The following is a 12983-nucleotide window of genomic DNA, read 5'->3' on the forward strand; positions in this document are numbered from 1 at the left end:
AGGTTTGCCTTATGCAAAGAAAGACAGCATAGACGTTTTTTCCTCCCTATAAGTGGGGGGGACCGAACGAAGTGAATTTAAATCTGGGTGGGATGAATCCCCCCCGTCCCCCCCCCTCCTCTATCTGCACCCGTGGTGGTTAGCACTGTTGCCTCACAGCAAGAAGGTCCTGGGTTCAAGCCCAGTGGTCGGCGAGGGCCTTTCTGTGTGGGGTTTGCATGTTCTCCTTTCGCCCATAGTCAGCTGGGATAGGCTCCAGCTTACCTGTGACCCTGTAGAACAGGATAAACAGCTACAGATAATGGATGGATACATGTCTTTGGACTGTGGGGGAAACCGGAGCTCCAGAGGAAACCCACATGGATACAGGGAGAACATGCAAACTCCACACAGAAAAGCCCTCGCCAGCCGCAAACCCAGGACCTTCTTGCTGTGAGGCAACAGTGCTAACCACTATGCCGTCCTAAAGTAAAAATCCCCTTTTAGGAAGCTAGTCTTGATCATCCAAAGAACTCTCTGAAGGTAAATGAGATTTGTCTTCAGCTGTAAATTGACTGTGCTCCGTCCACTAGGTGGCAGTAAAGATCCTAATATGCCACACAGTAGTGGAGCACTACACTGCTATAGAAAGGAAAGCCGCGCTAAGTATAGCTAGTTATTATTATTTTAATTCTACTTCAGATCAGGCACTGATCATTTTGGAGCAGAAACATTTGAAAATGACCAAGTTGCAGCTCTTGCACCGTGCTCTAAACGAGCGGCTGATGGCGGCGGTGGAGCAGATCATGGAGATGGTGGGCGGCACGGTGCTGGAGTATGAACAGGAGACGGTGAGAGCGCGCAGAGAGAACGAGATCCTCAGACGGAGGCTCCGGTGGATGGAGGGCGAAAATCCGACCGACTGGCCAGGTAGTGAGCATGGGGCCAGCTCGGCTTTTTTCTCCCTTCACAGGCGATGTGTTTGCGCTCAGGTCGTGACATAAACTACAGCTTACAAATCTGTAGAGCTCATAGGCTCGTCAGAGTGACGCCATCTGGCCGCCATCTTACCACTCCCATCGCAGAGCGGAGCGGTCATTTAGACTCCTGGAAACTACACAAAACTGGACAAGTTATTTCTGTACATACACTACCGTTCAAAAGTTTGGGGTCACCCAGACAATTTTGTGTTTTCCATGAAAAGTCACACTTTTATTTACCACCATAAGTTGTAAAATGAATAGAAAATATAGTCAAGACATTTTTCTGGCCATTTTGAGCATTTAATCTCATCTCATTATCTGTAGCCGCTTTATCCTTCTACAGGGTCGCAGGCGAGCTGGAGCCTATCCCAGCTGACTACGGGCGAAAGGCGGGGTACACCCTGGACAAGTCGCCAGGTCATCACAGGGCTGACACATAGACACAGACAACCATTCACACTCACACCTACGGTCAATTTAGAGTCACCAGTTAACCTAACCTGCATGTCTTTGGACTGTGGGGGAAACCGGAGCACCCGGAGGAAACCCACGCGGACATGGGGAGAACATGCAAACTCCGCACAGAAAGGCCCTCGCCGGCCACGGGGCTCGAACCCAGGACCTTCTTGCTGTGAGGCAACAGCGCTAACCACTACACCACCGTGTCGCCCTGAGCATTTAATCAACCCCACAAATGTGATGCTCCAGAAACTCAATCTGCTGAAAGGAAGGTCAGTTTTATAGCTTCTCTAAAGAGCTCAACTGTTTTCAGCTGTGCTAACATGATTGGGCAAGGCAAGTTTATTTATATAGCACATTTCATACACAATGGCAGTTCAATGTGCTTTACAGAAGCAAAAACATTAAACAATAGAGAAATAAAATTACATAAAATAATTTTATTTTTAATCTAAAACAATTAATTAAAAGAATTAAAAGAAAATAATAAGAATTAAACAATAGTAGAAATAAAATAATAAAACGCCAAAAAGGAGAAAAAGAAACCAGCGGAATAAAATAGAATAAAATTAAAGTAAATTTAAAACATGCAGAGAAAGTAAAGATTATAAAAAATGTAAAAATATTAATTATTTAACAGAAAGCATCTGAAAACAGCTTGGTCTTTAACCTAGATTTGAAGCTGCCAACAGCAGGAGCATTTTTAATGTCCTCTGGCAGTTGGTTCCATAGCTGTACTGCATAGTAGCTAAAAGCTGCTTCACCACACTTTGTTTTAACAACTGGTTTTAATAGTAAATTTTTCTGTTGCGATCTGGTAGATCTGATTGGGTTAGGCCGCTGCAACATATCAGAGAGGTAATTGGGCCCTGTACAAGGGTTTTCTAATCATCCATTAGCCTTCTGAGGCAATGAGTAAACACATTGTACCATTAGAACACTGGAGTGAGAGTTGCTGGAAATGGGCCTCTATACACCTATGGAGATATTGCACCAAAAACCAGACATTTGCAGCTAGAATAGTCATTTACCACATTAGCAATGTATAGAGTGGATTTCTGATTAGTTTAAAGTGATCTTCATTGAAAAGAACAGTGCTTTTCTTTCAAAAATAAGGACATTTCAAAGTGACCCCAAACTTTTGAACGGTAGTGTAGTTGGTGAGAAAAGTGCAAGAAAAATGCCTGCGTTTGCATGTGCAATTCAATAAAATAATAAATCATAATAATCAATTCTACTGGACTGTCAAAGACTTTTTATCATGGATAAATACTAACTGAAGCATACAGGTTGCTTTTTCTTCTAAATTATGGTACAACAGAAATGTAATGAAAACAAGTTTTAGTTTTCACCCATACTGGCGCTCCAATAGGGCGGCACGGTGGTGTAGTGGTTAGCGCTGTCGCCTCACAGCAAGAAGGTCCTGGGTTCGAGCCCAGCGGCCGGCGAGGGCCTTTCTGTGCGGAGTTTGCATGTTCTCCCCGTGCCCGCGTGGGTTTCCTCCGGGTGCTCCGGTTTCCCCCAAAGACATGCAGGTTAGGTTAACTGGTGACTCTAAATTGACCGTAGGTGTGAATGTGAGTGTGAATAGTTGTGTGTCTATGTGTCGGCCCTGTGATGACCTGGCGACTTGTCCAGGGTGTACCCCGCCTTTCGCCCATAGTCAGCTGGGATAGGCTCCAGCTTGGCTGCGACCCTGTAGAACAGGATAAAGCGGCTAGAGATAATGAGATGAGATGACATGAGAAATGAAGCATTTTGTTGTGTTTAAGCTGTGTGTCATAAATTCAGGGCATTTTGTTAGCATTTGAAAATGCTCTCGTAGGCCATGAATGCTGTGTGTGTATGTGAACGCGACATTTTCAAAAAATCATTTTGTAAAAATAAGGCAGAACACCATCACAAATTTTGGATATGTTAAAAACAGACATCTAATCTTTCTAAAACGGTCAATTTCATGTTGGTGGATGCTGTCTTTTTTTGCTATAACATGCCAAAAACGTCGGTGGTGTAGTGGTTAGCGCTGTCGCCTCACAGCAAGAAGGTCCGGGTTCGATCCCCGTGGCTGGCAAGGGCCTTTCTGTGCGGAGTTTGCATGTTCTCCCCGTGTCCGCGTGGGTTTCCTCCGGGTGCTCCGGTTTCCCTCACAGTCCAAAGACATGCAGGTTAGGTTAACTAGTGACTCTAAATTGACCGTAGGTGTGAATGTGAGTGTGAATGGTTGTCTGTGTCAGCCCTGTGATGACCTGGCGCCTTGTCCAGGGTGTACCCCGCCTTTCACCCGTAGTCAGCTGGGATAGGCTCCAGCTTGCCTGCGACCCTGTAGAACAGGATAAAGCGGCTAGAGATAATGAGATGAGATGCCAAAAACGTCACCAAATTAATTTTTTCCATTTTTAAACTTTTAATATCTTCCAAACCGCTCATCACAGAGGGGCAGTTTTAGAATACAAAGTACTCAGTATGTATGGGAAGGTGTATGTGCAATATTAAGCCTCTGTCTTTGAAATTGCACTTTCCACAGTCCTTCAAATATGCTGCCACAGAGCGTAGTGTAGAATTTCTGAGCAAATTCAAGCCACCAGAATTCTATGATAAACCAAAAGCACACATGTAAAAGTCCATATTCTACAAGTACTTGTGCCAGATTTTGACCCTTGAAAATTTGAAGGACCTAGCTTAAATACTTTTCTAGATACAGCAATCTCAAAGTGGCTCCCCAAAAAACTGCTCAAAACGGTTCCGAGGTTAGTTGCAAAAATATTTTTTTCTGACAAAACTATAAGGAGTTGGGAGCTAAAATTTGGGACTTTTCCTATTGGGCAGTGTATGAACCTCCTGGAATTTTTTTTCAGCCAAATCTGAGATGGTTGAATGGGAGCATTCGGAGATTTGACATGGAATGACCCCTTGTTGAAAATCTGACATTGATATCTGGGATGAACACTGTGACTGTGTCAGATTTTGGATGGAAATGTCCCAGACTTTGGCTTTGATCTCATCTGGGACATGTTTGATATTGAGTGTGAGAGCTCAAGCTCAACGGTTCAAATTCAAAAAGAAAAATCTTCTTCTTTTGGCTGCTCCCGATTAGGGGTCGCCACAGCGGATCTTTTGTCTCCGTTGATCCTTCTCTACCACACCTGCCACTTTCATGTCCTCTCTCACCACATCCATGTATCTCCTCTTTGGCCTTCCTCGTTTTCATGTGCCTGGTAGCTCCATCCTCAACATTCTCCTTCCAACATGCTCTGCATCTCTTCTCAGGATGTGCCCATACCATCTCAGTCTCATCTCTCTTAGCTTAATTCCCAAGCTCTCCATGTGTGCTGTCCCCTTGATGTGCTCGTTCCTTATCCTGTCCAACCTCGTCACTCCCATCGCAAACCTTAAAGTGCATATTCTGGACCAATTTCGTTTTTTTTTTTTATATGAAAGTATGTCCCTTTACACACTCATCCAGAAGGGTAATTTTGCACAAGGCCATCTGTCTACAGTAGAAAAAAAAATAACAAAATGCGTCTGGAAAAATCCCAAGGGAGTCTGGAGCCAGATTCGTTACATTACCTGTGGAAGCGCCAGCAGGCTGCGCGAGCTTTGCACGGTTTCAGTGCACAGTCTGTGTAGACGCCCATTTCTCTCTCATTGTCCGGTCTTTTGGGAAATGATGAGTACTAATCCCATCAAGATTGGTGTTGCTACACCCTCCTACGATACATCTGTTAACCATTTTAATAATTACGCAATAATCTCATCTCATCTCATTATCTCTAGCCGCTTTATCCTTCTACAGGGTCGCAGGCAAGCTGGAGCCTATCCCAGCTGACTACGGGCGAAAGGCGGGGTACACCCTGGACAAGTCGCCAGGTCATCACAGGGCTGACACATAGACACAGACAACCATTCACACTCACATTCACACCTACGGTCAATTTAGAGTCACCAGTTAACCTAACCTGCATGTCTTTGGACTGTGGGGGAAACCGGAGCACCCGGAGGAAACCCACGCGGACACGGGGAGAACATGCAAACTCCACACAGAAAGGCCCTCGCCGGCCCCGGGGCTCGAACCCAGGACCTTCTTGCTGTGAGGCGACAGCGCTAACCACTACACCACCGTGCCGCCTAATTACGCAATAATGTTGAAGAAATTTGCAGAAAACCACCAGGTCATTTTCTCATAAACAAACCAGCGCTGACGTAGGATTCAGAAGGAGGCGTCCCACAGATGATGTCACGAAAATCAATGTTTGCCGGGAAATTCAAATGCAAAGTTTTTTCAGAGGCGGACCAATTCGCCTCAAATGGCTTGATTTCAACTGAATTTTTCTGGTATTGTGCAAGGTAAAAAAACTGCAGAGAATGCAAAAATGTGACAGATATTTGACCAAAGTTTAATATAAAATAGGAGAATTACATTTGATCTTGCTCCTGAATTTACCCGTGATATGCACTTTAACATCCTCAACTTTGCCTCCTGTCTCTTCGTTAAGGGTACGGTCTCCAATCCATACATCACCACTGGTCTCACTACTGTCTTATACATCTTACCTTTCACTTTTGCTGGGACTTTCCTATCACAAACGACTCCCAAAATCCTTCTCCATCTAACTGCTCCACCCTGCCTGCACTCTCGCACAGTTGACCCCAGGTGCTTGAACTTTCTTTATGTCTACTCCTTGCATCTTCACTACACTCTCATCCCCATTCTCACTGATGCACATGTATTCTGTTTTGCTCCTGCTCACCTTCATTCCTCTTCGTTCCAATGCATACCTCCATCTCTCCAAACCCAGCTCAACCTCCTTTCTACTTTCACCACATATCACAAAATTCAAAAAGAAAAATGAAGTGAGTAAATTAACCTCCGTAACCTAAATAAAAGACGGGCCACAGCCTTAGGCAGAAATGGTAGTGAGGGATGCAAATAAAAAGAGATGTTATCGTTCTAGTTTGGTCAGTAGTTATTTTTCATTTACCGAAGGCTAAGCACAATTGACAATGTAGATCATCTACACGTCACACCCACTTGCACAAATTGACAAAATGGGCATGATTGTCTGTTTTAACTAAATGATTTTAGTTTAAATTGAGTGTAGGTATATTGATAAGAACTCTTAAATCAGGGTTGGTCATATTTCCTGGATGACGTCTGATGTATGATTTCCTGTACAAAGAAAAACTGAAATAATCTCCATAGAAACAATTATAGTAGTAGAAGACCCATTCAAAAAATGATCAGAGACTGACCTGGAAAAGGGAAAAAATAACAGTGAAGGGGAGTGGTATAAAGATATGTAATGAATGTGGGTAAAGTTGAGAAAATGAGAGGAGGTAATGAAAGTGGGGGGGAAAGTCAGGAGATGCGTTTCTTGGGGCAAATTTGATCGGATATGATGGTTTAGCACACAAGCCAAATACATGCGATGTGAGTGGTAAGATGGCAGCCAGATGGCTTCACTCGTCTCTGTGGCAGGGAATAGGCTATGAGCTCTCCAGATTTTATATAGAGCTCAGTGGGGGGTGGCACTAAGATTTTTCATTCTGGGTCCAAGGACCCACATGACTTGCCAAATTGGGGTCCCTGACTTTTTTTTTTTTAAGGATTTTTTTTTTGGTGGGTCCCAGATATTTTATATACAACAGTCAGAGAAATGTTTCATATATAAAACATTGAGAGGGTAACACTGAGAGGGTGCATTCCAACATCAATGCAGGTAACGCTAGGCCACAAATCTACATTGTCACTCCAGTTGTTTCGAGGAATTTTGTACGGATCATAACCACTAATAAACTCTAATTTCTGCGTATATGTACAGTATTCTTTGCTTCTTTCTGACTTAGATTATCCAAGTAGTCTGGGAGTAAAGCTTTTTTTAGCTGTAGTTTTCTTCAAACTACAGACGTCTGACATCCTCAGTATGTAAACAAAGTTGTCTTGTCACCCAGAACAAGGGTAATAATGGTTGCTAACATAAGTATGATGTCAGTGTAAGGGGTCTATGGAGCAGGGGTTCTCAACCTTTTCTGCTTTGAGGCCTACCTATTCATACTTGTAATGAGTCGGGGCCCATTATAAAAGATCCCCAATTATTTTGGCTCATCTATTCTATTAGAATCTAATAATCTATTGTAGAGTGCATTAACGGAATACATCACTCCCTGTTATAGATGGGAGCCCAGGAATTAAATAAGTGCAATAAAAACAAACTGTTTTTAACTGTAGGTATTGTATTTAAAACTGTATGGATGCGCCAGAAGGCAACATAAAACCATGCATGCAGGGCATTCTCAGTCAAAAGGGATTAACCAGACCCTCCAGGATTTCGCGATGTTGCGATTTGCAACTTCAACGCAAATTCAACCAATCCCTGCGAATTCAGGGCGGTGTTGCAATTATATCCAATCACCGCAACTTTCCCGCAAATTTGACCAATCGTTGGCGTCGTCTTGAGGTGACGTCGACAAACTACCTTCCGCCTTACTTCCATGTATACGTTCAAGAGAAGCAGCATGTGCGAGTCAGTGTTTATGTAGGCTTAAATTCTGTTACTGAAAATGTGTTATGTTTACAGTGAAGGACTGTGTGCACTTTATTTTTTTTACTTAATACAAGAAATTAATGGATGCCAACATTTTTGCCAAAATGGTATTTTATTTTCCATTGTTTAGGCAGCTTCAGCATCATACTGTGAGATTCTGTTCAAATTGTTTTTTCTTCTATGAAGCCTGAGCCATTTGTTTTATTAGTTTATAATTATTGTTTAATTTAGTCTTCAGGAGAGACTGCCTGCACACAGTACTAGTATTAAGTTTTTTTTTCTTACATGAAAGCTGAGGCATTTATATTATATTTTAAGGTAATTTTATGTTGTGCTGTGAGGTTCTGTGCACTTTAACTTTTGAACCAACAGGTGCATTTGGATCAGTAAAGCCTATTTTTCTGCATTTTTGTAATCCTTGTAATCTTTTATATTGGTAAAGTTGTTTATAGGACCATTTCTCAGTGTCTTTTGTTTTTTTAATCAATAGTTTTTCAGTAATAACTTAATATTTAACATATCACTCAATTTTAATCACAAAAAGAGAAAATCGCAACAATTTCTCACAACTTTCATTTCCTCCCGCAATGTAATCGCAACAAAACCCTAAAAAACACCGCAACTTTCATCGCAATTTTTTGGAAAAACCCCCGCAACATCAGACGTTTTAGCCTGCAACAATCAGAATAAAGGCCCACGAAATCCTGGGGGGACTGCTTAACGATCCAGAAGTGGAGTCTGGTTGATTAACACAAGAACTTATTGACATGTTTGTGTCCAGCAAACAAGCAAGTTATTAAAACCAAGAAGTACACTCAAAAGAAGTGGATATAGAAACCACTCAGTGGGATAGATCCTTAGACATTAACAAAGAAGGATTTTTCCTGTGAGTTGGAAAATTATCCTTCCATTGAGTTCCCCGACATCTCAAGCTGCCTGGTGCTGCAGACATCATTCTACACAGACACACTCTGTGACACACTCTCTCTCTCTCTCTCTCTCTCTCTCTCTCTCTCTGTGTGCAACTTTTTATGTGGCTGGGTTAAAGATCTGGTGATCAGAACACTACAAGATAGACGGCGGTAGATGGATCTAAGTGCAGGAAGAGTGTTTATTAGCAGGCGTGATATTTGCAAAAGCAAAATATTTAAACAGTGTTATAAACATGGCTAGAAACAAACGTGACAGTGATGATAATGCTTCGCAAAGCCTCTGTGAAAACAGCTTCCATATCTGCTGATTGCGCTCAAATCAGTATCAGGTGTTTCCCATAACGGCCAGGTCCCAAGCATGCGCACAACGTGCTCTGTGAGCGTGCGTGGCCGCTCGAGCTGCATCAGGCTTCAGCGCGCAAAGGCATGACAGTCAAGTATTCACCTACCGTGTGACCACAACTTTTAGCTCATGTGTATATCGCCACCAAAATGCCTCATTTTCATTGATAACCCATCGCAAAGCATTGTGAGCTGTAGTGTGACTGTAGTTTAATGAGACGGATGTGATGTTGGATGCAACCCAGCAATTGTACCCTACTACGAGTAAAAAATTAACTTCAACTTGGAAGAAAAATTCACAGCCCAGTAGATGGCACTTTGCGGCCCACTAATGGGCCGCGGCCCAGTGGTTGAGAAACACTGCTATAGAGGACTTTCTCTGAGGTTACAGATTTTTTTCTTTATCATGCAGCGTCCTCTATATTGCTGGGCAAACAAAGAAACAGCCATGATAGTTAATAATGAAAATTGAGATGACTGCAGTCAGTACAGTCTCTCTGAAGCGATTAAAACGTACTGTATATTATCCCAGCAGATCACCTTACATCCAAAAGGTGAAACACGGAGGCGTTACAGATTCATATAATTTCCCCACAAAAGTTTTTATTTATTATTTATTCTGCTTTGTGTGTGCGCACGCACACACGCTTGTGTGTTCTCCGCTTCAGATGGACTAAATGCAAATGAGGAATTTCACTGTGCTTGAGTTTACATGTGACAAAAATAAAGGCTTTTTCTTCTTAATTTACTCACAAATGTATGTATTCAACTTGAAAAGTATTCGGCAAATCAGGTACTGGATTTGGGACACTACGACATCTTGAACTATTTAGTATTTGGGACTTCTAAATACACCAGAGATGATAAAGGCATAGAAAAGTACAGATCTGATGTATGCTTTATTTCAAGGCAATATTTCACCAATGTTTCAGGGCCGGTTTCAATTTTAATTCAATTTTACCAATATTTCAAGGCAGGTTTCATGTTAGAATGTTATGGGAATGTCCCAATAAAGAAAAATCCCTTATTATGATGAAGTTAAGCTCAGACGTGGACTTGTAATAGTTATAAACAAGCCAGGGCATAAATCTAGCATATTTTATGGTGTTTAGCCTAGTCTACATTATCAGTACATAACAAACATGCTGCTAATCTCGCCAAGAATTAGGTCTGATAAAATATATCGCATGCAGAGTTCACATCCAGATAGAAACTTGAATGTTGCACAGAGCTTTCACACTAACCTGATATAAAATGTTCTCCACACACACATGGAAATGCTTTGTTGGCATCCAGTTTTCCTGTTTAACTTTTTTCTTGTCTTTCTGGGTTCACCGGGAAGCGGTGAAAAGTTGAACCAGGCTTAATATTCATGGACCATAAGAACCTCGAATATTTGAAAACAGCCAAGTGCCTTATTCCCTGCCAAGTCAGCTAGGCCTTAGTTTTTGCCCTGTTCAACTTCAGGCTCTCGTACAGACCAGGCTCCAGGAATACCACAGCCAACTCACTGTCCGACCTTTGCCCACTCATCATCCCAACCAAAGCCACTTATCAGTACTCCTCCTACCTGCTTTGTAAGAGCCATAACCTGGGAGTTCGATAGAGAAATTGCTAATTCTACACATCAAATCTCCTCTGCTTGTCCTTCCAACTTAACCTTCCTACCTGACCATCTTTGAGGCAGACTGATAACATGGGGTCACACAGCTCCGGCCACTGGTCACCTCTGTGTTATCTAGAGACCCATCAACATGACTTTTCAACGGCCAATATTAGAAGTCGACGGGTAATTTTCTGTAACGATGGGCTTCAAAATTCCTATTAGAGAAAATTATGATTAAGCAAAAACGAGTAACATTAGTTGCACTGGCAGATCAAAATAAATGCCAGCGGGTGAGTGGGGACCCCAAACAACACAATAAATCTGTATCCCACATGCGTGTTTGTCCGGTACAATGTTTGCTCTCCCTTATTTCTGAAGCAGGATATCATTTGCTGCTCAGAACTGATGGCATACTCCCATTGGCCAGCACACGCCACAGCAACCAACTGTAGTCCTTGTTTCATACTACAGCCAGGTTCAGCTGTAGGCGTGTGTGAAATCTCTAATCGGAGATGTTCAGAAGGGCTGACGACCAGCGGTTTTCTCCAGCTACACAGACGGTCTACTTTGGCTACTCGAGCCCAGAAAAAAAATTAAAACTTGCCTTTCAGTGTTCAAGCAATTTATGTCGTCTCTGCTGCCCATAATTTGCTGCAAATCCAATTATTTCACCACGAAATTGTCTTCAATTTGGGTCATGACCTGAAGCGACACCATATTTGTTGATCAATTCTCGCGCTCTGATTGGCTGAACTGGCCCATGTGACCACGCCATAGTGTATGTAGTTCTGTTATGTTACAGAGCCAGGCAGCGTACTACAGAGGGTAATTGAGAAAGCCAAGCACATATGCATCCGGAGGGAAATTTCATACATATTTTGCAAGTATTTTACAGGGAAATGGTTAGTAATTTATTAGCTGGGAATGCATGTAAATTTCAAAATTTTCTGGGGGGGGGGGGGCATAGCCCCATACACCCCCCTCCCCCCCCCCCAGCAATATTGCATTAGCTGCCTACTGGTTTATTTATTTATTTATTTAAAGCTGGCTACTTCAGGTTTTCTGGAGAACGCTGTCTAATGTTTACACATGCTCAATATGTACATGTAAAGGTTAGCTTCTGTGGTTGGGACAGCCATTACCAATTTACCACACTACGTTAATCAGGACCAATCCTTGCAAAATTAGGCACAAAGGCTACATGTGCTATAAAATAAAGAATTTTCTTGAAATTATTTGAGTTGACTGATTGATTCATTTTTCAGAAATTCACTATCTAAAACACCTTATTTTAAGAGCTTCTCCCAACTGCCTTTTCATGCCAAGATTTGCTTCAATATTTCAAATTCTCCCAGGGGAGCATACCCCCGGATCCCCATAGCAGTTCTTCGCTTGGCCATCAGACACCCTTCTCTCAATTTCTAGCTAACACCCTGCTGGTCACCCCAGCTGTCAATATACATATTGACTAAGTATGCTGCTCAAGACTAAGTACTGGTAGCCACATACAGTACCAGTCAAAAGTTTGGGGACACCTACTCATTCATAGGTTTTTCTATATTTTGACTGTTTTCTATGTTGTAGAACAATACTGAAGACATCAAAACTATGAAATAACATGGAACATCTATGGAATTATGTGGTTGTGGCGGCGGGGGGGGGGGGTTGTGAGGGGAGAGCGAAGCCAGGGAAGGTGAGTGGCAGAGTGATTGCACCTGTGAGTGATTAATGTGCTGTGTGTGTGTTTTCCCAGTGACTGGGAACAGATAAGAGGGTGGAAAGGAGTGAAGGGAGGAAGGGCTTCCCTGCATGCATGTTTTGTATGTGTGCGAGAGCGAGATGTTATTTTTGAATTGTTGAAAGCTGAAAAGCTAAAATAAAGGGTGCCAAAGTACCGGACCCACCTGTTCAAGTGCTTCAGTGTCCCACCGCTCCCAACAAGAGTATTACACTTGTGCTGAAACCCAGGAACGCTGAAGCGAACCGCCATCATCGAGTCTTCCCCATTCAAGGAGTTTGACCATATCCTCGCCACTGCCCAGCAGAACCAGCACCATGCACTGGTCACGATGCACATCAAGCAAGAGTGGCACTTCGAGACCCTGCTGCAGGCCCAGCAGGACTACCAGGTGCTCCTGCG

At 42.8% G+C, this 12983-nt stretch overlaps 1 protein-coding gene across 1 annotated transcript in view; it reads left to right on the top strand.

Moving 5' to 3' along the window:
* Nucleotides 1-619: 619 nt before the first annotated feature.
* Nucleotides 620-12983, top strand: part of LOC132869058 (uncharacterized) — a 92598-nt gene continuing 80234 nt past the window's right edge. The window contains exon 1 of the mRNA XM_060902412.1: nucleotides 620-909. Coding sequence (XP_060758395.1) covers nucleotides 720-909 — 190 coding nt within the window. The 5' untranslated portion in view covers nucleotides 620-719. The remainder of the gene's footprint in view (nucleotides 910-12983) is intronic.

This window comes from Neoarius graeffei, chromosome 20 (assembly GCF_027579695.1).
Source record: "Neoarius graeffei isolate fNeoGra1 chromosome 20, fNeoGra1.pri, whole genome shotgun sequence".
Taxonomy (NCBI): Eukaryota; Metazoa; Chordata; class Actinopteri; order Siluriformes; family Ariidae; genus Neoarius; species Neoarius graeffei.